Here is a 26,396-nt window from a genome sequence, read left to right as displayed (position 1 = left end):
CGCGCGCCCTATATAGAGCCCCAGAGCGCGGCAGCGGCTGGGCGGGCGTGCCGGGGGAGGGGACAGTACGCTGACCCCGTCGGGGTCTCCAGGCAACGCCGCCCGCCGGCTCGCGGACGTCAGGCGCCTTCCTGGCCTCCCATTGGCCGCCGCCAATTTTTTTCCTCTGGGGGAGGGGGTAGAGAGGCCTCGGGGCGGGGCAGGCTGCCCCGGCGCCGGGGGTGGCGTGGAGAGCTCGGCCCAGATGGGTGCAGCTGGGTGGCGGCGGGTAGATACGGCTCCTCTCCTCTGGGACTGTGCTCTTGGAAATCCCCAGCACATTTAACGTGGCCGGGGTTCTGCAGCCCTGGACGTGTCTTTCTCCGCCCCGTCCTGCTAGGCGAAATTGCGGAGCTTTTATCTCCCACCCTGGGTTTTACACTGGGCGCGGGAATTGCAAAATGCAGGAATATTGCAACCGTCCGCGCGGCCCAGCTGGCTTGCAGAGGGTGTCCTGGCCAGGGGGCGGGGGCTCTGGGCCTGAGTGGGTGGCAGCTCCATCCCGACTGCACGTGGAGACGCGGTGGGGGTGGGGGCGGGAGCAGCCACGCGGACGGCTGCCGCGGCATTCTCGCCCGGAGGAGCTTGGGCCGGTTTCTCCGCCCCCCTCCCCGCCCAGGCTGCAGTAAACAGGGCTTGAGCACCGGGGCCTGCCGGGCAGCGCTGAGTGTCTGAGGACAAGGCGCTGGCTTTGCTAATCACATCACAAGACCTTGAGCCTGGGCCAAAGGCGCGGAGAGGCGCGGGGCGTCCCGGGCGGGGGAGCCGGCTAGGAGGACGGGAGGAAAGGCCGGGAGAGCCGCGCAGGCATGGAGACGACTTCCCGCCACCCCATCCGTCTGCTGGTCCTCCCGGCCCTCCCCAGCCCTCCCGGGGGTTGAGGTGCAGCTGGCAGCGGAGTTCCCCGCCCGCCGCAGCCTTCGCCGGGTGCGCCTCCCAGCCCTTTCCCTCCTCGGCCGTAGAGGGCGCCGCGTCCCGCCCTGGCTCGCTGTGGGCTCTGGGCTCTGGGCTCTGGCTGAGGCCGACCGGCGGCCAGGCACGGCTGGGCACCGAGGACGCGGATGGTGGGCTCGCTCCCGTTTCCTCCTTTCACCAGTCCCACACCCTAAAAGCCTGCGCAGGGGAATGCTCTTTGCCAACGGGCGTCCTTCGGGTATGGGGCAGACACCCCCCCCTAGCGCCCAGTGAGGCTGAAGCCACTGACAGCCTGGTTCGGGCAGATCTGGAGTCCTGTGCAGGACCCTTCTCACTCCGCGTCTATATGGATGCCACCGAAAAGTTGGACACGGGCTCATGTTGGAAGGTCCAGTACCTGCCAGGAAAGGAAGCTACGTGGCCTACACCCCCTTCCCAAATTGATCTTATTTCTTGCTATGTTTCCTTGTGCTCATTTCTATTCAGTGCTCCTTCCCTGTTAATCTGGAAGGGGGTGGGCCAGGCCTGTCACTCAGGGAACCGACTCTTCAGAGTTCACCTTGCAGGCAATCCCTACTGCTGTTCTCCCCACACACCGGCCCAGGGAGGTAGACCCAGGGAGGCAGAGCCAGGGTAGGGCTGCAACGACTTTAGGATCGGAAACAGAGGGCTGGAGTTCAGGCCCTGCCCCTTACAGGCCATGTGATCTCAGGCAAATCACATAATCTCCTTAGTACTTGGGTTTCCTTGTAAGACTAAGATAATTCCTGCGTTACTCATCTCACCTTTGTCAAGGCGCAAATGAGTTAATGAGTTATCTGTTAAGGTGTTTAAAAGAGAAACAAGTATAATCCATCTTATTTATTAAAACAAATTGACAAAGCACAGAAACAGAGAAAGCCAGGCCTCTGGACTATGGCCAGATGGGTGGAAATACACAGAATCATGAATGCAGAGCTGAGGGGGCACCAAATCTTGAACCCTAGTTTGGAGCCAAGGGTAGTGACCTCCGCAGAGGTGACTGCTTCACTCTTACGACCCAGCCTACACCGGGCCCTACACACAGGGCAGGGCGACTGTGGCTGACGCTCGTAGCTTAGAGCACCCAAGAACTGTTCTGTTTGTTCTTTGCTGAAACAACCCCAAACACGATAGTTGGAGGGTGGCCCTGACAGTAGAGTAGTCTAAGTTTCCCCAGGGAATGCATCAGGAAAGTGTGAAACAGCCATTTTCCCTAGCCACTGCTGCTTGAGGTCTGTAACAAGATTTCAGATACAAAATCAGTGGGAGCAGCTCTCCCTCCTGCCCTCCCAGGCTGGCCACAGCCAGCCAGGATCAAAATCTGGGGTAATTCTTAGTCGACAGCTATGAGGACACCCACTTTGCGGGCTGGGTAGAAGGCTTCTGGAGATAACATGGAAATAGGTTATGGTATAGGCTTTGGTACAGGGTACCTGCTGGTGTGAAATGTTTCTATTATATCACTGCTTTTATTTCATTTTAAATGGAGAAAAAAGGAACGCTGGCTTTTTCCAATGAGCTGGGCTTTGCTGGGGCCAGTTTCATAATTATTCTACCATGGTTATCAATACATTATACCGATAATTCCAACTTCTCACCAGCTAGGTCTTTTCAGAACAAAAAGAAATGTTAGGTTGGCAACTTTCCATTCAAGTGTGGGCTACACAGATGCCCAACCAGGTAATTAATTCGCGATCACAAAAAACACATTTTGAGCTGAATGGTGCAAAACAACCCACGGAATTTCCTGTTCTCTTTATAGGACAAAACTTTGAACAGTAAGTTAACTTTCTTCCAGCCTCTTCCTACAGAACCCTTTCTCTGTACTCCCAGTATGGCTGTGTTTTTAGCGTTAGGTGGTTTTCTTTCAAAGAGAGACAAATTATATTTGAAGCATTAGCCTTTCTGCAGTAGGAAATGATCATATCAAACTCTCTTTCCTCTAAACTGCCCCTTCAGACATTCAAACATCAGTACAATAATTCTAAGTGACTGTGCATCCAAGAAGTATTTAAAAATATTTACAGACCCTAAAAGCTGGACTAAGTTTACATAGTATTACCGAAATGCCTTTTTCAGATAACTAGGATGAAAAATGAATGTGGAAGAGGCTATCACCCATCCTAGGTATGAATTTCAAGATAACTGTCTGCGGGTAACACTTACTCTGAAATTATAAATTAAAAATGGCAAGCCAATGAAAAACAGGACCAGCAGCAAAATGTATGCAAGAGCGACACCTGCTGGGTGTCTGAGGAAGATGGGCTGGGCTGGACTTGGAAAAGGAGAAAATTCTTGCGTCTAGCTTCAATCGCTAAAATGTGTGAATGTGTTTTCTGGCATCTTAAATGATAATCTTCTTGTTATTGCCACCAAGAAAATGATAGTAAACAGCATAGGCATCAAATAAATCATTTATTCTGGCTCTCCTTTCCCCAGGTTCATTCTAATAGCCAAGAGTCTGTGCTTTCACTGGGTGGCAAAATCAGCTTTCCCAGCATTAACACAAACACTTTTTTGGGGTAGGAACTCTCAATGGCTCTTTTAGTAATTACGATGATATGTGGGTCACTGTAGGACTTTCACATGCAGATAGTAAAAACAAATCTATTTGTATGAACTTGATCTGTCATTTTCCCAGGACCCAGCATTTGGAATATATTTTTGCCTTAGCTAAAAAGGAATAAAAGTTGGAAGTCTAACCAAATGGGCTGTTTGCCAACTAATCCAGCTCCAACATCCAGCCAAAAAAGGGGGGTGGAACCATGTATGAAAACCCAATTCTGTGTAGTCAATTCATAGAAAATGCAGGCTGGCTATGGCTGGACATTAGAGGTCCTGGGGGACAGAAAAGGCTAATTCCAGCCCGCAGGTGGCCTGCACCTGGGAACAGAGTAAATATTCAACGTGTGGCCTCACTTCCTACAGTAGCTGCAATAAACCAGGTTGCCTTGAATGAGTGAACTGAAGAAAAATTCCTCTGCAGGAAGGGACAGAAGACTAGACTCACAGAAGTGGGGGAGGCATGAAGGGGAAAAAATATTTGAATTTATGTTTGACACGTTTCCTGCATATTTAGGGGGGAATAATCCACCCCCATCCCACAAGTCTTCTTTCTTCAATAAGCGGTTTCTGTTCTTGGAAGAGTCAACTGATTCGCTTCTGCAGGAGAGTCCGAAGCACGGAGAACGAGGGTGTCATCCCCTTCCCTTCCTTCCAGAAAGGCCAGCAGCCTCAGGCCAGCCAAAGTCCTCTCCTCCTGAACGCGCAGTCTTGTGAACTCCACTGTCTTCAAAAACTCGGCAGTTGGTGGCAGCTCTCTGAAGAGCTGGGAAAGGAGGTGGCACCGCTCTGATGCTGTCCTTTGAAGATGACGGAGCGTCTCAGGGCTAAGGGGACACCAGCTGGACTTGGAGAGGAGAAGAAAGAGGTGCTTGTAGAGGTATCTCACGAAGATCAGGGTCTCAGCCCAAAAGTTGACTTCTGCTTTTTCAAACAGGTAGTCGTCTTCCACCTGAATCAAATGAAAAAGCCAAAAGTCCACCTTACAGGGGATGTTGACAAGCCCCAATCCAGACCAGAGTCCTGCCAGATGCAGAAGAGGTGTGTCCCCTCCCCCATGGGAAAGGGAGCCCACTCTAGCCTGTCAACACCCATGGATACACACCACTTGCAGCCCTGAAGGTCACCTTCTATTGTCACTCATTGTACTTCTCCACAGGAATTTTTTTCCCCAGACTTAACATGACCTTTGATAAAGATGTGTTTTTGGTTCAAAGCCAAGATATTTTGGGGGCCTGGTGCTGAAAAGGGGACCTCAACATGGGAGTGGGCCCTAGACCTAAAGGTACATCTAGAAATCAGAAAGGAGGGAGGAAGGGAAATCTCAGCAGCAGAACAAAGAACAAAGAATTACTAAACACGAGACACTAGTCTCTGTGTATGAAACCAAATTTCTATAATGCTGGGATTTTCAAGGTCATTTTATCACAGACACTTTATCTTGTCTCCAAATTTCCCCATAAACAGGCTGCTTTTTGAATTCTTGGCCTCCTGCTGATGCCAAGAAGGCCAGCTAGTCAGACACTGGTGGATGTGTGAATTTCAGTTCTCAAGATGCTTTTGCTATTTGTCTCGGTCCTCAGTTTCCCTATCTGTTGACTGCTCCTCCACCTGGAGGGGGCTAACAGTTTTCTTCAAGTAACAAATGCCCTGGAAGGACCCTGATTCTCTGGAAATGTTTCACCTTTGGACCTAACCATGGGGGGGCCCCTGGCTACTCCAATGTTGACTAATAAGCATTCGCCATAACTAAACTCTCAACTTCCATGGGGCCTCTTCCAAAGTCCTCTCCCCGCACCGACCTGAAGGCTTACTACTGGAATCCCAAAAGCCGGCATGAGAGCTGCTCCCGCACCCCAGCAGCACCCACAGGCTGCCGTGGTCATCTGGAGACTTTCCCAACCTGTTACTGCTGTGTCTGAGCATTCAGGAGCACACTTTCCGCAGGCACAGTAAGCCCAAGTGAGCCTATAAGGGGTGCATGCAGTGGGTGTAGGACACTCCGGCCGGCCTCCCCTGCCCTGAGACCCCAGGATTACCTGATGTGCGCTCTCCGCACAGACCACGAGGTCATCACCCTCTCCCAACAGCCATCCCAGAAGGACTGGGAGTCCAGTGGCCAGCTGGTCCCACTGCTGGAGCAGGTCACACAGCACAGCCAGGGCTAGGTCCAGGGTGATGGAGGCATCCAATTGGCAGAAGGCAAATTCTGCCAAAATAAGAGACAGGCAAGCAATGAATGTGCTGCTTGAGGACAACCCAGGGAGGCTCTGCAGGCCTCAGGAACACAAAGGACCTCAGGTGAAATCAATGCCACCAGCCTGCCAGGGACGCTGGTGGGATGGGCTCACTAAAGGTTATTAATCAACTCGTGAGTACTGCTGTCTACACAGCTAGAATGAGTCAGGGGCCTGAACCCCATCATTTCCATGCCCCTTATCACAGTGTGGACAGAAGCAGCCCGACCTGCTGGACTAGTCATTTATCTCCCCTCAGCCTCTCTAGTATAACGGGAAGGATATCAGGAAAGCTTCCCACCCAGCGTGTCCTCTGCAGGCCTGCCACAACGTCCAAGTTCCACTGGTTTGCTCCTTCCTCCGAAAGCCAATCCCGCTGGGCACATAACACATTCAATCTCTAACATCTTAGGGTGGGGCATCACCAACTTTTTCTTAAAGGGCCAGAGAGTAAATATTTTAGACTTTGGGGGTCTTAAGGTCTCTGTCACAACTACTCAACTCTGCTGAAAGCAGTTATAGACAATATGTAAACAAATGATTGTGGTTGTATTCCAATAAAACTTTATTTATGCTCCAATAAAATTTGAATTTCATCTGATTTTCACACGTCACAAAATATTCTTTTGACTTTTTTCCAACCATTAAAAAATGTAAAAAACCATTTGTAGTTCACAGGCCAGGCAACAACAGGTGGTGGGCTGGAATTAGCTCATATTTTGCTGCCCTCTGTCTTAGAGCGAAGTCATTTTTCAGACACTCATCTTCCTAGCTGGCTCGGGGAAGGATGCTGAAAGAGTAGAATGGGGTGCAGAAAGAGGAAGTGGGTGCCTTTTGGAAACCATCGCTTACTTCACCATTTTGCCTTAGACAGTCCTAAATATGGGTTTGAGGGAGGCTCAGGGTGTTGACACTTCCGCTAACAACCCTGTCCCTCCCATCCCCAACCTGGAGGAGATCTGAAACATGGGACTGAAATCCCACCACACAGACAATGAACCTCTGTAGATCCATCCAGGCACCAATGCTTGTCTTTCAATGACCCACTTCTATTGAGAACTCGTCTTTCCCAAATCCATATCTTCAACTCCAGCCCTCAGACCTGTCCCTGACCATTTGCTCCCAAAGAGACTTGCTCAGCATACAGGGAGAAGGCTCAGAGTCTGGAATGGAAGGTTGAGTTCCCCAGGGTGCTGAACCAGGCTTAGACGGATGGCCCCCCTGCCTGAGGGCCTATTATGTTCCAGGCCCTAACCAAGTACTTTCTCTCCAGTCTTCAACATTCTATGGGTTGGGTATTACCATCCCTTCTTCACAGATGAGGAATCCAGGGCTCAGACAGATTAACCCACTTGCATACAGTCACAGGGCTTTAAGTGGCTATAAAGACACTGGAATCAGCAACAAGTTTCATGGTGCGTGCAGAGTACAGATTTGAAGAATCAGCACCAACATCCAGAGAATGTCTTTTCAGCGAGACAAGGAGGGTTGATGACCCTCCAGCAGGGCCAGAACTACCTAGAGCCCATGGAGCAGAGCCTAGACTCATGGAAGCAGCCAAAGGACCAATATTACCATCCTCAGAGCCCCAAATCAATCCCCCAGGACACCTGCTCCTTAGTGCCCCTGCTCCCCATGCCTGGGACCAGGATTTAAACTGGGAAACAGAAAAAAGTGGGGAGGGGAGGGGAGGTGGCAAAGGTGCATTCTGGCTGTAGGTCTGAGCCATGTGTTGGTTGAGCCTTTACCTACAATACAATCTCTATTTTTATCTCTACCTGACTTCTCTGTGTCGTTCTCAGCTGGTTTAGAATCTGTATGGGGAGGAGACACTATTAATTGGCATCTTTCAAACCTCAAAGAATTAAGAATACACAGGAAGGCCAACATAGGATTAAACACATAGCAGATGCTCAAAACATTCCAGTTTATGGCTCTGGAGATCATGAAATCTTCTTTACCCACCTTAATTTAGTTTGAAGACTAACATACGGACTGCCACAAAGAAAGCAGTCTATAAATGGTTTACTAGTATTATTGCTGATAATAGTGAACACTCTCCTTCTACCGAACCCTTAACGCTCCCACCACCATGAGGGGGTTATCCATGTTTAATAAATGAGGAAGCTGTGCCCACAGAGGCTGGGTGACAGGTCCAAGTTCACACGGTCAGCAGTGGAGGCACGGAGCGAAGTCTGTCTCAGTGCACAGGCTGCCCCCTGCCCTGCAGGCAGGCAGTGGAGAAACACTCCTTGCACCCCACAGAGATGAAGTCAGACTTGGTTTTATCACGTTTATTCATTAAAAAAAGCTCCCAGCTGGGCGCCATATTTTGAAAAAAGGTCAAAGCTGTAAGTCCTGTATTATGGCACCAACAGGAGCTCAGCTTATCTTGAAACCTTTCAGAAAAATCTGCCCTCTGATTCACCCCTGCTTTCCCCACCCTTCCTTTTTTTCTCTCCTTAAGGCAAGAACTGAAAGTCTCACAAGGAAGAAAAATGTTTCATCCCCCCCAGTCACTGCCAGCAGCTCAAGTGGCACCCCTGTTAGGTCTACAAAGAACACATGGAGGTGACCAGAGATGCCACCAGGAAGGCTGGACTGCTGCACCTGCCTCACCTGACAGGACAGATGTCCCTCATCCTGCACCATTTTGCCATGACTCATGCTTCGGAAGTGGCAGGAGAGTGCTGGGAGTGACAGAGGCACCAGAGGAGAGCTGGCGTGTTGGCTGGAAGTGGATCTAGACAGAATCATAACCACGTAAATCCCGACCCTGCCAGATGAGGAGGGAAAGGGAAGGAAAGCTGGGATGGGGGTCGGGGGAGGATTGGTTGGATTTAGATTTCCTGCTTGAGGGGCCAGCTGCACCCCACCAAGTTCCCTCTTTTACGACCTTGCCCTGGTCTAAGACAGCTTAGTCAGAACAGCCCAGACCTCCACTGGCCAGACAGCTTTTGAAGGGGAGGCTGAAGAGCCGGGAGAGGAGTTTTTCACCTACCCATGAGGCCAGCCAGGCTCTCACAGGCTCACCAGTCCATCAAGCAAATAGGAAAGGAAGTGACCAAGCGACAAGTGTGTCTGAAGAATCTGTTGTGTGTCCAGAACAGCCAAAACAATCTGGAAAAACACAACAAAACTGGAGGACTCACACTTCCTGATTTCCAAACTTACACAAAGCTACAGGAATCAAGACAGTATGTTATTGGCACAAGGGAAGACATATAGATCAACGGGCATAGGACTGAATGTCCAGAAATGAACCCTCACACGTACAGTCAAGTGACTATTGACAAGGGTGCCAAAACAATTAGCTAGGGGAAAAGAACTCTCTTTTCAACCAATGGAGCTGGGACAACTGGATATCCACACAAAAAAGAATGAAGTGGGACCCCTACCTCACAACATATAAAAAAATTAACTCAATATGTATCAAAGACTGAAATTTAAGAGCTAAAACTATAAATTTCATAGAAGAAATTATCGTAGTAAAACTTTGTGACCTTGGGTTAGGCAATGGTTTGTTAAATATGACATCAAAAGCACAAGCAACAAAAGAAAAGTTAGAAGTCATCAAAACTGAAAGCTTTTGTGTTTCAAAGGACATCATTAAGAAAGTGAAAAGACAACTCACAGAATTGGAGAAGATATTTGCAAATTCTGTATCTGACAAGGGACGTGTATCTAGAATACATATAGAACTCTTAAAACCCAATAATAAAAAGACAAATAGGCCAACTAAAACATGTGCAAAGGATCTGAATAGACATTTCTCCAGAGAAGATATATAAATAACCAATACACACATGAAAAGATGCTTAGCCTCAATAACCATCATGAAAATTCAAATCAAAACCATAATGAGATACCACTTTACACCCACTGGGATAGCTATAATAAAAAAGACAGACAGTAAGTTTTGGGGAAGATGTGAAGACACTGGAACTCTCATGCATTGTTGGTAGGAACATAAAATGGTGCAGCCACTTTGGAAAACAGTTTCTCCCACTCTTAGGCATATACCTAAGGGAAATAAAAAACACGTCTACACAAAAAACTTTTACATGAATGTTCATAGCGGCATGTTCATAATAGCCAATAATTAGAAATGACCAAAATGTCCACCAACCAATGAGTGGATAAATAAAGTGTGGTATATCCCTACAACGGAATATTATTCAGCCATAAAAAGGAATGAAGTACTGATACATGCTACAACACAGATGAACCTTGAAAACATTATGCTAAGTGAAAGAAGTAAGACAGAAAAAACCACATATTGTATAATTCCCTTTACATGAAATGTCTAGAATAGGCAAATCTTAGAGATAAAAAGTAGATTAGTGGCTGCCAGGAGTTGGGAAAATGGGGAATGACTGCTGAAAGAGTGTTTCTTTTGGGGCTGATGAAAATGTTCCAGAATTAGACAGTGCTGATGGTTGCACAACCTTATGAATATACTGAAATTTGTACATACGTACGCTTTAATTTGGTGTATTTTATGGTATGTGAATTATATTTGGGCTGGGGGGTATGGGGAGTGTGGAAGGCTGAAAATGGCCTCCCACAAGCTATCCGTGTCAAGCTCCTGGAACTTGTGAATGTTACCTTACTTGGAAAAAGGGTCTCTGAGGATATGATTAAGTTGATGATACTGAATTGAGGAGATAATCTTGGATGATCTGGGTGGACCCTAAATGCCATTAGAACTGTCCTAATCAGAGAGAGGCAGAGAGAGATTTGACACCAGACACACAGAGGAGAAGGCAACGTAAAGACAAGAGCAGAGGCTGAAGTGATGCAAGCAACGGAATGTAGACAGCCCCCAGAAGCTGGAAGAGGCAAGGACTGAATTCTTCCCTAGAGCTTCCAGAGGGATCTTAATTTCGGATTTCTGGCCTCCAGAACCTTGAGACAATAAAGTGCTGTTGTTTCAAGCCACCAAGCTTGTGGTAACTTGTTACAGCAGCCACAGGAAACTCACACGGGGGAAGGAAGAGTAACTGCTAAAGGGTGTGCGATTTCTCTTTGGAGTAACGAGAATGTTCTAAAATTGATTGTGTTGATGGTTGCAGAACTCTATGAATATGCTCAAAACCATTGAACTGTACCCTTTAAATGGGCAACTTGTAAGGTATGTGTATGGTATATCTCAGTAAAGCTGTTATATTAAAAAAAAAATCTGCTATGTGCCTAGGTTGGTTCCCGTTGCTGGGAGGAAGCCCGACCACAGTGCCTGCCTGCGAAGTAGAGCTCACAGTGTACTTGAGGAGCCTGGACAAATGCTTAGAGCCCTCATGCTTGCTTGCTGGGCCCAGGCCTCAGGTGCTGGAGGATTCTGAGGGTGAACGGTTGGTCAGAGGTGGAGAGGCCCGAAAAGACCTCCTGGAGGAGCTGGGATTCCGCCCGACCCTTCACCAGATACTCAGGAAGCCGGTGCTCATGGTCTTCTGTGTGGCCGGCACCACGCTAAGGACTGTGGCAAAGCAAGGCAAGTAGCTGACATGTCCTGCTCTCAAGAACTGGTGGTCTGGATGGGAAGGGAAGGCTAACACTCAGGCAACAGTGAGGACATCAGCTGCTCGATGGAGGGTCTGGATCCTAAGGCTGCAGGAGTTGGGAGAGGCAAGAGGCCAGTGTGGTCACCTCCAAGACTCTGCCTCCCACAGGCTACACAGCTAAGGCAAGAGTGAAATATACCCTAGACCCCTCCAGGAGTGCTTCAAATGGGTGAGGTGTGCTCGTACACACTCACATCTGTGGCAGGCCTACACAGGGGGATTAACATTCAGTCATTTGGAAGCAAGTTGGAAACCCAGCAAATGAGCATTTAGAACTGGTTAATCCTGTGCCTTCCATCCTTGTGAATGGATAACTCACTTGGATTGTGAGGGGAGGGAAGCAAACAAGAGGCTGCAGTGCTGCTGCAGTGTAGACTTCCTCTTGCTACCGCCCCAGCCACATCGGGCCTCTCCTGCTCGCGCAGACGCGTGGCTATCAGAAACTCTCACTTGCTCCCCTACCCGTCTTCTTTCCCACCTCCATAAAGAGGCCCACCTTGGGACTGGGAGCTGCAGACCCAGGCTTCACACAGTGTGTTGGATCCACCACAAGTCTCAGCCTGTGTCCCCTCACTAAGAGAAGTGATCATTTCTAGGCAGGTAGACAGACTTTGAGGTCATTTTCAACTGTACTGATTAAAATGAAAATGCCAATGTGGGTTTTTTCCATGTTTCCAACCTTGAAAACCAATTCAGACCATGGATTAAAAGCCCACAGTCCGATTCTGAAGTACCATTGAGATGCCTTCTAGATTAAGCCCATTGGTCACATCTCCTTCCCAGCCCTTCTCAGAAGAGGTCAAGTCAGCACAGTAAGTGATGAGTAAATGGTGGTGGGTTGAATGCTCCCTGCCCCAAGCTCTAGAGAATCCAGTTTTACGGATCTGTGGAAAAATCCCTCAACCCTGCCATCCAACAAACTCTCCATCCATCCACTCACACAGTCACCCAAGTCTAGTTTTTATCCACCCACAAGTGTTTATCAGTCACCTGCTGTGTGTGGGGCACTGTGAGGAACAAGAGGAAAACCCTAGTCCCTTCTCTCAGAGAGCAAACAGTTTAGTCAGAGGCAAGCTGACAGGAAATGGTTCAAGATGGTTTATGATGTGGACTAATTATACTATTACTAGCAGTAATGAAAGGACAGAAAAGGGGGGGAAAATGTGGGGAGTGGGAGGATGGAGGGCTCCACGAAGGGGAAGCTGGGCAGGCAAAGGGTCAGAGGCCAAGCACAGCTGGGATGCAGGGAAGAGCAGGGAGATTAGACCTGCCCGTTGAGGAGAGGCGTTTGTGAGCGGAACTGGAGGTGAAGGTGGAGGGGCAGTCAGGCTGGAGCGGGCCTGGGGAGGCAAAGGCAGTGCTTGTTTAAGTGAGTACTACTGTGCCTTCTTTTTTGTGAGCAAAAATATCTTAAGGTTTCATTAGGTCGTTTCCAGACAACATTATTTCCAGTCTTCTCCACAGACTTCTTCACTTCCCCTAAGCAGGGCAAGAGCCTGCATTTTAATTAGTCATGAAAAACAAGTGTGGAACTGAAGCTTGGTTCAGCTGCTGACTCTGCCATTCAAGTCTTCCTGGGGCTACCAGAAGCCTCTTTGTCCCCCTGCCTCTCCTGACCCTCCACCCCAGAGCCCAGGTCTCTCTGCTCTTCAGGGCCATGAAAGCCAGGGCTCAGAGGTGCGATTTCCAGGCATGGCAATGCTGAGAGGACTTCATGGCTATCCCATCAAAGGCCAGCATCTCAGCCTTTACCACTAAAGAGAGCTCTCAGATGAACCCTACCCGAGACAAATGCCCAGAGGAAGGTCAGAGTCCTAAGGAACGGGGAGGGGTGGCACTTCCAGCTTTGAAGAACCCAGCAGGAAGTCTGGGTGGGGGAACATGGGTATTTGTGGTGTTAGTCTCTGTTCTTTATCTGAATATTTAAAAAATTTCATCAAAGAAGAACCAAATGTGCTGGTCAGTGCTTCCAAGGGCAGGCCCAGCATGCACTGGGCCAAGTGCCAGCAGTGTGTGGAGCACTGACACTACTGCCACCCACTCACTGCCCTAAGCCGTTGCTTCTGGACTCCAGCCAGCCCTTCCCCACTCCCAACCTGGCCATAGTATAAAGTCTGGAGGGGAACATAGACATGATTCACCTGGCCAGGTGGACTCGTCTTCTTCCTCCTCCCTCTTTTTCTTCTTTAAGTCCTGGAAACCATTGTTTAAGACAGTACACATGGAGGCAGAACAGACCCGAACACACACAGCTCAAGGGTTCTAAGGTCCCAAGGGGCCCATCAGAAGTGTCTGGACAGGAGTACAAATGCACTTTTTGGTCTTCACACAAGTTTGGTACAGCTCACTTGGTTTTTTATTTTTTTTAAAGATTGGCACCTGAGCTAACAACTGTTGCCAATCATTTTTTTTCTTCCTAAAGCCCCCCAGTACATAGTTGTATATTCTAGTTGTGAGTGCGTTTGGTTGTGTTATGTGGGACGCTGCCTCAGCATGGCCTGATGAGCGGTGACATATCTGTGCCCAGGATCTGAACCAGCGTGAAACCCTGGGCCACCGAAGCGGAGCGCGTGAACTTAACCACTCGGCCACGGGGTCAGCTCCTCACCTGGTTTTTTAAAAATCAGGAAATTTCTCATAAAAATCCAAATTTCTAGTATCTTTTGAAAATTCAGAAAATAGAATCTGGTATCCTTAGGTCTGCATTTTAATGTGACAACAGCTGCCTGGAGCAGAGGCCACGTCCTACAGGAGGCATCTGTGCATCCAGTCTGGGACCACACTACTGCCACCTGGCCCATTTTACAGGTGTGTGTCATTTGTGTGGCCCCTGTGGATGTGAGTTTGTGACCCCTACACTAGGGTACTGAGGAAGGCAGCTGGCCTCCAGCCAGCCCCCTACCTTTAGAGACAAGAACACTGCCCCTCAACCAGAGGTCTCCTCTCACCAGTCTCCCCACTGCTCTCTGGGCCTTCCCTCTCCAACTCTCATGGCTTTGATTTACCCACCATTCCCCGTCTGAGAGGTCTTCTTCCTCATCCTGACTCCGCCAGGCCTACCCGTCCTTCAGGACCGAAGTCAGGCCTGTGGTCTAGGTTTCTCCCACTGTGACCTCTCTCTGCTCACAGCTGCACTCAGTGTGTTCACAGATGGTGAGGGAGGGCATTCCGTGGCTGAACCCCACGTCTGTGCTTCTCCCAGGATCATCTGTAAATAGCACTGGGCACACAGCAGATACCACTCACTTGGCACTTGATTAGAGTCTTGTACTAAGCAATTTATTTCAGACTTATGTTTCTTCAATGGGAAAACTCCAAGACTGCAAGAATCAGGTCACATAGGTAGACAGAATTATTGTTGCCATTTTACATTCAAGGTTTTTGAGGCTTAGAGAAATAACTCATTTAAGATCACACAGGTTGTAAGTGGTAGGGCCAGATACAGACCCAGGCTTGTCTCACTCCAGAGCCTAGATTCTTGACCGTTTTGCAGAGAGGCTTATAAATGCTGAATGAACAGATGGATGGATGAATAGACTGATTATTTTCTGTGTGCCCTCCCCCAAACCCGTTCTTTGTCCTCCTCCACCCCGCTCAGTGCCCCAGAGGCTGGCCTCCATGAACTGCATTCCCGAGGTTTCCGTGCCACCTGGCTCTAGCTGGATTCAGCTAACGAAAAGGGAACGCTGAGATTTTGGAGTTGGAGGAGAGAAGTTGGGTATTTCTTTCCTGTGCCCTCCCCTGCAAGTCAGCAAGGTTCTGGCAGTGGCTGCATCTCCCCAGTTCAGCTCTCCATTCCCTCTGCTCTCAGCTGTAGGTGATGGGGGGCGGTAAGAGCTTCCTACTGTTGCCAGTCTCTAGGAACCTCAACATCACTTATTGCTTCCCTTCACCTAGTGGTTCTCAACCTCAGCCAGAGATGACGTTGCCCCCAGGGGACATCTGTCAATGTCTGGAGACATTTTTGGTTGACACAATTTAGAGGAGGTGGTACTATTGGCATGTATTGGGTAGAGGCCAGGGATGCTGCTAAACATTCTACAATGCACATGATAGCCCCCGCTGCCCTCAAATGTCACTAGTGAGAAATGTCAAGGTTGAGAACCCCTGCCTTAACCTTACCCACAACCCTAACCAACTGTAAATAGTCCTTGCGGGGAAGTCTCCTTAAGTGAACAGTCCTGTAGGCGAATGGAGGGAACTCTTCAGTGCTCATCAGGAAACAGGCCGAGGGCTCTCTCTGGGCAGATGAGAAGGAGCTCATCTCCTCACTCCTTTTCCTGGAAGGCAATGCCTAGCTCACTTCCTCCTCGCCAGCTCTCTTGCTACAGACTACTTTGTGTCTGGAGGCGGAAAAATTTTCCAGGTCTGAGGGAAAGGATAAAAACACCATCATTTGAAATTCTAAAAATGCTTGGGGAAAAAACCCTTTCAAATGTAAGTAATTTGCTTTCTCTTGATTTTCTAGCTGTTTTACTATGGAACAAATGGCTTGGGTTCCCAAAGTTCCTGTAGATCCAGCTCCCAAAGACTGAGATCCCACAGATACAGTCGGATGCCTGATGTAAACACTTTTTTGGTGACCTATCCATGAAACCAGAAATACTCCAGCAAATCCTTTGTTTTCATTTTAAAGAAAAGATATTTTTTAAAAAACCCTTTATTTTTAAAGCTAAAAAACTATAGTTTAAAAAATGTGGACCTACCTCAAATCACTGGGTAAATATATACGTATTTTTCCCCTAACTGTATCCAACCCTAAAAATGGATAAGCCAACATGAATGGAACAAATAAGCATTTCATAAGACTTAAAAGTGCGCACTTCTCATTCAGTAGGGCCATACTTCACCGAAAAGGGGTTGATGAATTAAATTAGAACTGGTTAATAGTATACTCAGCTCAAAGCTTATAAAAATAGTTGCATTTGTTCACTTCCAACCACATCAAATAAGGAATGGATTCAAACAAACATCACCCTCAGGCAACAATGCCTGTGAAGGGACCAGGTTCCCCTAGGGGCTGTTAGCCTACGGGACAGGGGAGCAGCACCCACCAGCCTCTCAACCTTTCAGGGTACTGCACTTGGACCCATTTTTGTGTGCAACTCACTGTCCTGTTTCTTGTGCTCTCTCCCCAGCTCAGCAGCAAAGAGTAAGGCGTGCACATGGGCTTCGTCCATGGCTGTTCCAGAGCAGGATAATGAAGGCCAGTCCCTGGGGCCCTGGGGTGTGAAGGGGCACAGGGTGAGGAGTGAGCTGGGTCCAGACGAGAGATGCTCTGGACAATAGCGACTGGCCCACACTTGGGATTCCTCCCTTCAGCAAGGATTCTTGGGGCCTGGACCTTGTCAGGGCCTTCCTGTGCAAGACGCAAAGTCAGACCCCGACCCCGACCCCTGCCCCTGATGATCCCCGCCCTCTCCAGCTCTTCCCCTGCACTCTGCCTGCTCCATGGTGATTTCACTCTGCTGAGCCTCCCAGAGTGTTCAATGACCTCCACCTCTTCAGCACCTTGTGCTTTAGTCCTCTCTACATGGTCACTCACTCCAAAGCACTCGTGCTGGAAGGGGCAATCTGCCCCACTTCTCCCCATCTCCCTAACAAGCCCAGGAGGAGATAATGACTCAGAGAATAGAGAGCAGTGAAGCTCTGGGTTTTTAGCCAACAAAAAAGAGAAAAGAGAAACTGTCGCAGGACGGATTTACATTAGCCTGTAGGAAGAGCATCTGGGTGTTAAGGGGTTTGAGACCCCAGAGTCCATTGCCCAGAAAAGCTCCTTTCCTTTCTGTATCAGTCCTTCGGTGGGGAGCGGGGGAGGAGGGATCAGGAGACAGGGGAACTCTGGGAAGAAGCAGGTTGTTTTTGACCTTGAAGATGTTTTGATCTTGCCACGAATGTTACTGGTCAAAACAATCAACATAAAACTAAACTGACAATGGCTAAATAGCACATGACAAAATTCATGATAACAGACCAAACAAGTCACGCTGTTAGTAACACTGAAAATGCAAATAATAATAATAGCAATAACCGCCACCAGGGGGAAAATGTGACTTGGTGGAAACAAACAAAAAAATATAACTGACAAAATCTAAAACCAGGTATGTTAAAATTCTTATTGACTAAAGTGTTCGACCAAAAATCAAATCCTTACTGTCAAATTTACATATCAAAGAGCTTATACTTAAGAAAATAAGGGAGAACATTAGAAATGGTTTAACTACTCTCTATAAAAAATTGATCAAGGAATTAAATTGGCTTGATGGAGTTATACTGGAAAATAATTTCTTGATGAAAATTAATCAGTGTTAGTATGATTCAGAGTAACAATTTGTATTTACATACAGTTGCAATGTCCTCCAGGTCAAAATAGTGAGGTCAGAACATACTGAACTCATCTGAATATTTCTGTCCCTTGAAGGGAGAAAAGGGAGGCGGCTCTCCTCTGAGAGAAGTCCTCACTCAAGGAGCAGCCTAGTCTGCTTCCACAGCCTGCCCCTCCCTACACGCACAGCCTCTCACCTCTTCTCTGAGTCCAGTCTGTCAGTGTGAGCAGTGCTGTCTCTCCTCTGCTAGTTCCTGTCCTCTTCTCAGTGGCATCTTGTCCTGAACCCTCGCCTCTGTATCCAGTTATCTGTCCTGACAGTTGTACCCCACCTCTCCATCCCCACTGCCACTCCTAGGTTCACCCTCACCAGTCTTCTTTAAGAACAACGGCAACCTTCTAAGCAGCTTCCTTGCTTCCTGTCTTGTCTTCTTTATCTCCAAGCTATCTTCTAGCCTGTGGTCAGGGAGATCTATCTTTCTCTCTTTTTTCTTTTGAGGAAGATTAGCCCTGAGCTAATTACTGCCAATCCCCTTTTTTGCTGAGGAAGACTGGCCCTGAGCTAATATCCGTGCCCATCTTCCTCTACTTTATACATGGGACGCCTACCACAGCATGGTGTGCCAAGTGGTGCCATGTCTGCACCCAGGATCCAAACCGGCAAACCCTGGGCCACCCAGAAGTGGAACGTGCGAACTTAACCACTGTGCCACCGGGCCGGCCCCTGGGGAGATCTTTCTAACGCCTCTTTTCCAAAGACTTCAGTGGCTCCTCAAAGCCTGAATGTCCTAACTCTTAGCATGAAGGCTCTTTCTGCCTGGCTCCGCTGCCCCGACTGTTACAGGAATAAGTAAGTCCCTAGCTCTCTGGTATTATTCCCCCATCGCTAGCGGGTTGGCCATATCAGCCATGGGTGTTTTAGGTTCACATCTTCCTGCATTCTGGGCTGTTAAGTCCCTTTCTCACTAAGTTCTTCCCCTGCCTTAGTCTAGTCTTTTTAGCATCTCTTTGGTGACCTCTTCATTTCCAGAGAGACTCTTGGTTCCTCACCCTTATTCCTTTGGTTTCTTTCTAGCTCTAGCAGAACGAGGTCAACATGTCTTGGAGGGTGGGGATGGGATGGTACACACCTGCTATTCCTTCTTAGAGCAGACTTAGGACGATGTCCATCAAGAAAGGATCTCCACTGGGGCTGGCCCTGTGGTGCAGTGGTTAAGTTTGGCGCCCTCCACTTCAGTGGCCCGGGTTTGCAAGTTCAGATCCTGGGTGTGGATCTATACCATTCATTAGCCATGCTGTGATAGCAACCCACATATAAAGTGGAGGAAGACTGGCACAGATGTTAGCTCAGGGCTAATCTTCCTCAGCAAAAAAAAAAAGAAAAAGAAAAAGAAAAAAGAAAAAAAGAAAGAAAGAAAAGACCTCCAGTTCCTTAAAATGTTAAACATAAAATTACCATATAATCCAGAAATTCCAAGCCCAGGTATATATCCAGAAAAACTGAAAACAAGTACTCAAACAAAAACTTATACATGAATGTTCATAGCAGCACTATTCACAATAGCCAAAAGGTGGAAACAATCTAAGTGTTCATCAATGGATGAATGGATAAACAAAATGTGGTGTGTATCCATACCATAGAATATTACTCAGGCATAAAAGGAAGTCAAGTACTGACACATGCTACAACATGGAGGAACCTTATAAACATGCCTAGTGAAACATGCCATATATGGCACAAAAGGCCATATATGATATGATTGCATTTATATGAAATGTCCAGAATAGGAAAATTCAGAGAGACAGAAAGCAGATTGGCGGTTTCCAGGGCCTGGGAAGGCGAGGGGAGGAGAGGGAGTGATGTCTTAATAGATGAAGGTTTTGTTTGGGGTGATGAAAATGTTCTGGAATTGGATGGTGGTGATTGTTGCACAATATTATGAATGTACTAAGTGCCACTGAATTGTATACTTTAAAATGGTTATTTTATGTTACATGAATTTCACCTCTATAAAAAATAAAAATACAGAAAAGAAAGGACCTCCTTGGGGATGGAGCCAGAGACTGTGCCAAGAACAGAGGATAATTCAATTCTGTGTCCCTGCAGCTTTAACGAAAAGGTGGTGGGTAAGAAAGGGCCTCTTCAATGAATATTGTTCCCCAGGACACATTTCCCAAAGACCAACCCTGAGCAGGAGTGTGAGGAGTGGACAGATGAAGGTGGACGAGGGGCTGGCCCTCCCTCCCCACTGCTGGGCCTGGCCCACACAAGCACAAGAGGTGTGGGACTCGGAGGAGTAGAAAGGTTGCAAACCTAGGAGGGTGTCTGAACAGCCACTGAGGAGGGAACCCTGGCTTCCCTGTACCTCATCATGTTCTGTAATAAAGCAGGACATTTTACGTCTGAAAGCACCTGCAAGGTAAGATGTGTATGTAAGCAGATCCTGTGAAATAGAGTTTTCTGCAGAGAGCAGAGAGCAGAGATCAGATCCCAAAGCCCAAGGAGAAATCTCTTTACCCGAATTACACAGACCCACTCGTCTGGTTTCCATTTCATTGCCTGAGTCTGTTTTATAGTTGTGCTTTTTCATGAAGGCTTTTAAGGGAGGCTATTCCCTGACGTCAGGCAAAAAACATGTCCGAATACAATTACATTACAGAGCAGCGCTCTGGGAAGAGAAGGCAGCCCGAAGCTTGCCGGTGTCCTGTTTCCTTCCCTTTAAAGCCATTTGAGTGCTCTCTGCTCTCTAAAAGCAGAAGACCCCAATCCCAGCTCTTCCGGTCCCTCTATCAGAGCTGCCAGTGGCACTGACCTGGGAAATGCAGGGAAACCTGTGTGCCCTACAGAGCGGGAGATGTGGACGGACAATCAGGGAGGAGTGTGTAGCTGGGCTGTGCCCCACACTGGCGCGCAGGCCTGAGCTAGCTAGTCTAATGTCGCGCGTCTTACAATCAAGGTGAGGGAACAGAGCCTCCTGCTGTTGGCTACTTCTCAGCGGTCTACTCTAAAACCTCCTTTCCCTCCTTTCCACTTCCTCCCCTACCCTCCTGCCCTAATCAGACTTGCTCCCAGGCATGGGAAGTGGTTTTTCTTAAAAGCTATTATGAAAAAACAGCTTTTCTCAATCAAAATCTGTTCTAAGGTGAGCAAATTCTCCATATTTTACGTCCCTTCCCTGTTTCTTCCTCCTCCTGGCAGGAGTTGCCATCCTCCTCACTTTCAGGTAGAGGCCGTTCCTTCTTCCCTCAGTGTCTGCCTCAGACAGATCAGCACACTCCTGCCACTTCTAGACAACCCTCTTACCCTTCTCACTCAACAATCTCCCTTCCTTTGAAATCCATACTAACCACCTCCCCGTTCTTGTTAACCTTAACTAGAGACCTGGCCTCTCTCAATGACGCAGAGTCACTGCCACACCACTGGTGACTTCAAGATCCATAAAGATGTCCCTCCCAGTATTTGGTTTCACTATTCTTCAACCTCCTGAATTCCAATACTCTCTGTCTCCCATTTCACTCTACTTCAAAAAACCATAATGGCATCTGAGAACTTGTCATTACTTGCAATTGTTTCAATCTCAAGATCTCAAATTCTAAGCTTTTTTATCACTTTAAATGAACATCATCAGTGCCAAATTTATTGAGCACTTACGTGCAAGCACTATCTTAAGAACTTCATGTATATTAATTACGTATGTATTAATTACAATGACCTTTCAAAGGTTTTAGGAGCCCCATTTTATAAATGAGGTCAGCAGAGATACAGGTTAAGATATGGGATTCAAACCACATAGCCTGTACACTACGGCCCCTACACTATATGGCCTCTCTAAATCTCTAAAATGACTATTTCACCTTCTATTTCTTCCCCTGAAACTACCCCCTCACCTTAATCCTGACCACGTCCTCGGCCCTGCCCTTCTCTCAGGCCATCGCTTGCCTCTCTCTACACATCTTGGACCCCATGGGTCTGTGATGCTCTTCCTAGCCTATAATCCTCTTGTCAGCTTGACCTGGTACCAGGCTCAACAATGCTCCATAACCACCTCTCCCCAAACCCAATCTACTTTTCCACTGTGAGCTATCAATTTCAGCTGAAGAGAGGCTGTATGCTGATTAGGCTCTCTATAAATTCATGCTACTTAATCTTAGCTGGCCTCTCACTGCCCCCTGGTAATTCTTTCTTTCATTTTTTGGTGACTTCTAACTGAACCTCTATATAAACTGTTCCAATCTTCCCCCTGTCCCTATATTCTACCCCCTAACCACTCCTTCTTCCAGATAATCTTGTCTTCTACAAAGGACATTCAACATAAGCCCAAGCTTCTGTCCTCCCCAACTTCAAAATTTCCCTAATGATTCTTTTAAAACATTAGCTTGAAAACAGAGCAGGGCCTAGGAAATGCAGTTTTAGGACAAGAGAGTATGTCAATATTTGTATGAGAGATAGCCCTGGAGAAGCAGAGGGAGAACCTAAAGACATATGGGAGGAAAGGGCATTATGGCTGGATGAAGGTCATGGGGACGGCATAAGGTGCTGTGTGGAGCATGTGTGGAGGTGAAGGCGCACTTTTTTTTGCTGAGTTTGACGTGGGGAGGATGAGAAGACAGATGATGTTACAGAGTGGCCTTTTACTTACTTCTAAACTCCTTGAAGTTGGCTTCTGACCTTCCCACTACTGGACTTTCTCTCTCAACTCTCTTATGACATCCTCTCAATCCTTATCCTTCTTGATCTGACCTTTTGACTGTTTGGCATGGTTGAACAACACTCTCCTCTTGACTGTTCTTCTTTATGTGGGTTCATGACAATGGAACCTTTTAGTTTTCTTGATGAGTCTTTGTTATTTCCTATGCTAGCTCCCCTCCCAAACAATGGCCTCCTAAGAGTGCTCCCTACCTTTAATTTCTCTCTCTCCCTGCCCCCAATCCATCCATTTATTTCTCTCATTCAATATATATTTATTGAGCCCCAACCATGTGCCAAGCACATGGCAGCTGTTAAACTGTAGCTGAATTAATCTTAATGCATAGCTCTGATCATGTTACTGATTTGTTCAAAAATCTTTACTGGTTCTCTAGTGCAAATGATATCCAGATCCTCTGGCCTGGCACTCCAAGTTTTAGTGGACATGTTGTTTTTGTGCCTTAGCTTCCATTCATCTTCTTTGGATAGCTGTACCCCAATCTCCCCCTGGAGAGTCAACCCTTCCATATCTTTTAATTCACGTGGTTTGGGTGGGGCTAACCCAACCCCCCACTCCAGACATGGGCACCTACCCCAAGTCTAAGCCAATCAGAGCATCATGCTCCCCCTTCAGAGATTAGTTCCGGGATGGAACTAGACTAGAACCCAACTAGAGCCATTTAAAAAGCAATGGGACTTTATGACACAGGCCTTACATAAATGAAGATGTAAAAGCTAGATGTGCTGTAGCCATCTTACAACTCCAAAGGAAGGGACAGCCTATCTGAAGACAGAACCAACTGAAGAGCAGAGGGGAGAAATGGCAAGAAATCAGGTCCTTGGGACACTGAGCCCTTGAATTATGCCACATCTGAAGCCAGCTCCAGCCCCTGAATTCCCTGTTACATGCCTCTCTGTGCTAAAGCAGCTTGGGTCGGACATTCTGTCTTTGCATGTGAAGAAGTCCAGCTCGATCCAGAGGTCCTCCACCGCATCCCAGCTTCCATCTGACCCCACCCCACTGACACACTGGAGGCTTGTCCCGTACTAACCCATTCCCTTCCTGAAGAGGCCTCACACTTGGCCACCCCTATGTGTCTGGAATGCTCCCCATCTTTCCTCACTGAAATTATACCCATCCTTGAACGTTCAGTTCTCACAAACTTTCCTCCAAGCAGCCATTCTTCTCCAATTTCCCCCAATCACAAATGTTTGTTGAATAAATGACTAACTGAACAAACAATGACACAGAGAACAAGGGACCAAGAAGGGGTTCTCTAAACGGATATATAGACCTGGGTTCCAGCAATCACGTTCTCACCCCTCAGGGTTGGGACTTGTTTTCTCCATCTTCCCACTGGTCTAAATCCCTGCTTCCTACCCTCTTTGGCCATCATTTCCCGAAAAGTTTCCCCTGGGACACTGGCTTTTTAGAATGTTAGTAGATATTTAAAACAAAACAAAAGAAAAAACTCCAAACTCCAAAACCAACTGGGACGGGGTTGGGGGGTGGGGGGGGTGACTATTAAATAAGTTTGGAAAATTCTGAGTTAAACAAAGGTTTGTTTTTTTTTTTAAATGCAAGGAGGTGGGGATGGGGGCAGGGTATGTAGCCTTTCTCCAGCTTACTCATAAAATAGGTACCAGTGCAGAGGGAAGTGCCACATTCTTTCCCGCAGACAGGCTTCGGTTTAAGGTAGTGAGGGTTATTTTATGTACACATATAAATATCCTACCCTTTGTTCAAGGTGTCTATTTGCTCTGCACGGAGACTATTATGAACATAGAAAACTGTTCATTGTTAAATATGGCATGCTAAGTGGTTTTGCTTTCTGGCAAATCTCCAAACCATAATTATTAAGGGACTCAAGCTGCTGAGGAATTCTTGGGTTACAAGAGGCTTTGATCCTGCGCCTGCCTTCTTTCCCCGACAGGAATTTGCAGGGGTGTGGTTGATTTGCATTGTTCTTCGCTGCTGTGGGGCTGCTCCGAAGGTGAGGATTGGACAGAACTTCAAGGTGACCAGGGGCCTGGGCCCCTCAGCAACTGCTGAGACAAGGCTCTGGCTAAACCTCTGTCCCTTCCGAGCCCCAGATGGCTGTAACCAAGGGAATGCACAAGCTCCGTCCAAGTATCGGAGTCGGAATGCTGTGGCTTCTAATATTCAGTTTCCCACACGCTCTGGGAAACCCAGATTCTCAGGCCTCGCTCATTATCGGGTTTCCAGCTGGGGCAAAGCCTCTGTACTGACGGCTGACATAACTTTGCTCAGCAAAAGGCAACAGGCTCTGGGTGGGTGAGGCTTTGTTATTTTATTCCCATCAAAGTCGAGAGATATAATCCAAAATTCTTGGGGAAGCTACAGCCATTTGGCAAAACTCACACAGCCGCCTCCTCTACAGAGTGAAGATACCTCAACTCGGTCGCCAACTGTTGGGTCAGACTTCTGAAAGAGCCAAGCTCCTTTCTACTGAAACATATGATGAAATGTCAAGGGGTACATATCTATTCTGTCAACCGCTTTTAAATTCTCCCCTGCCTGAAAAGAGAGATAAGAACGAATCTATGATAGAGGGAATAAAAAGGCACCTCCAAAATAAGGTGGTAAGGTTCTCTAATTGGGTGAATGGAAGGGATTCTATAACAAATACCAAGTTTCTGGTTTTCCAGCACTAAAAAAATATTTAGCAATTGAATTGAAGATGGAACTTTGTTCACTTTTCATGTTTGTTTTTATTCATATTTTAATACAGCCATTCTGTGAGATATGCAATCACCCCCATTTTACAGATGATGAAACTGAAGCGAAGAGAGTAGAACCAACTAGTTCAGGACAGAGGCGACGCTCTGCTTCCCAGATCACTACTCTCTGTCTAAGAGGGTGCTGCCTTCAAAGCTCTCCTTCCCAGATGGGAAAGCACCTCCTCGGTTACGGGGAGAGGTCCTCTGTTGGTGAGTGGAGATGGAGAAACAACAGCAAGGAGAGATGGGAGAGAAGACTGAAATCAGAGTCCTTCAGGGTAGCAACCAGAAACCAGAGGTTCTATTGCAGGGGGAGCTCAGGGAATTGCCAAGACCCCACCTGTTTTGGGGACAGAGCCAGAAAGGAGTTTCCTTCAGTGTCGGATCCCTTCAGGAGAGGCAGAGAGTGCAAGCATAAGGCCACTGGGCCCTAGTCATCAGCCCAAACTGTGCTCTTCACTGTCTATTAGAGGCTGCTTCTCACTGGTAAGCAGTCAGGTGATCAGTCACAGAGAGGAGAGAGGGGTACTGCATCCTGGGCAGCTGGGCCCAATTCCAGAAGACTAGGCTTTGGGGCAGTACAGGGGGCTTCTGAGTCTCCTTCTCCCCTGAGAGGTCAACTTAGCGGGATCTCCTCTGTCTCCTACCTCAGTCTATTTCACCCCCACCTTCCCCAATGGCATCCATCTTAGGAAGATGCAGGTGAGCTCATTCCAGAAATGGAAGACCTTTCATCTGCCTCAAGGTGAAGGTCAATGATTCACATAGCTAAAAATGAACTTAAGGCCACCTATCAATAAAAGGAAAATGAAACACACACAAAAGTTACATTCCCCTGCTATTTAAATTAAAGCAAGGAACATAAAACCTTGTTCAGTAATTACAACCAACACTCAAATAATTACATGTTATGGACCAGTGAGAGCAAAATGAGGAAAAAGGAGGTGGAGAGGTGAGGGTAGGGGAAAGCCACAGACTGAAAGAGAGCAAGCCCAGAGGCAGGAAGTGAGGCCCAAGCTCAGAAGTAGGGATGTGAGTGAGGGGAGGGAGGAGACACGAAAAGGGGGGTATTCAGCAGATTCTGTGGGTGAGGTGATTTGTAATGCCCCGGGCAAGGCTTATTAGAGGGTAACTATTCCTTACAATACCTCCTGATCTTCACCCTTAAACTTCCAGATGCCCCCTTGGAGTGGGGATCCACACAAGCCCATCGGGAGATGAGTTGCCAGATTAAACAAGACGGCATACTTATACAAAAAATTATTTGTGGTTTATCTGAAACTCAGATTTAACTAGGTGTCCTGTAT

General features: G+C 47.6%; 1 protein-coding gene across 5 annotated transcripts in view; it reads right to left on the bottom strand.

Annotated features, from left to right (window-relative positions):
* Positions 1-1,800: 1,800 nt before the first annotated feature.
* Positions 1,801-26,396, bottom strand: part of THADA (THADA armadillo repeat containing) — a 307,941-nt gene continuing 283,345 nt past the window's right edge. For all 5 annotated transcript variants that reach the window (XM_070235533.1, XM_001498963.6, XM_070235534.1 and 2 more), the window contains 2 exons: positions 5,577-5,746; positions 1,801-4,489 (listed from right to left, as the gene is read on the bottom strand). In XM_070235533.1, coding sequence (XP_070091634.1) covers positions 4,094-4,489; positions 5,577-5,746 — 566 coding nt within the window. In that variant the 3' untranslated portion in view covers positions 1,801-4,093. The remainder of the gene's footprint in view (positions 4,490-5,576; positions 5,747-26,396) is intronic.

Source organism: Equus caballus, chromosome 15 (assembly GCF_041296265.1).
Source record: "Equus caballus isolate H_3958 breed thoroughbred chromosome 15, TB-T2T, whole genome shotgun sequence".
NCBI lineage: Eukaryota > Metazoa > Chordata > Mammalia > Perissodactyla > Equidae > Equus > Equus caballus.
The sequence above is the reverse complement of the archived record's forward strand: the minus strand, read 5'-3'. Positions and strand labels throughout refer to the sequence as shown.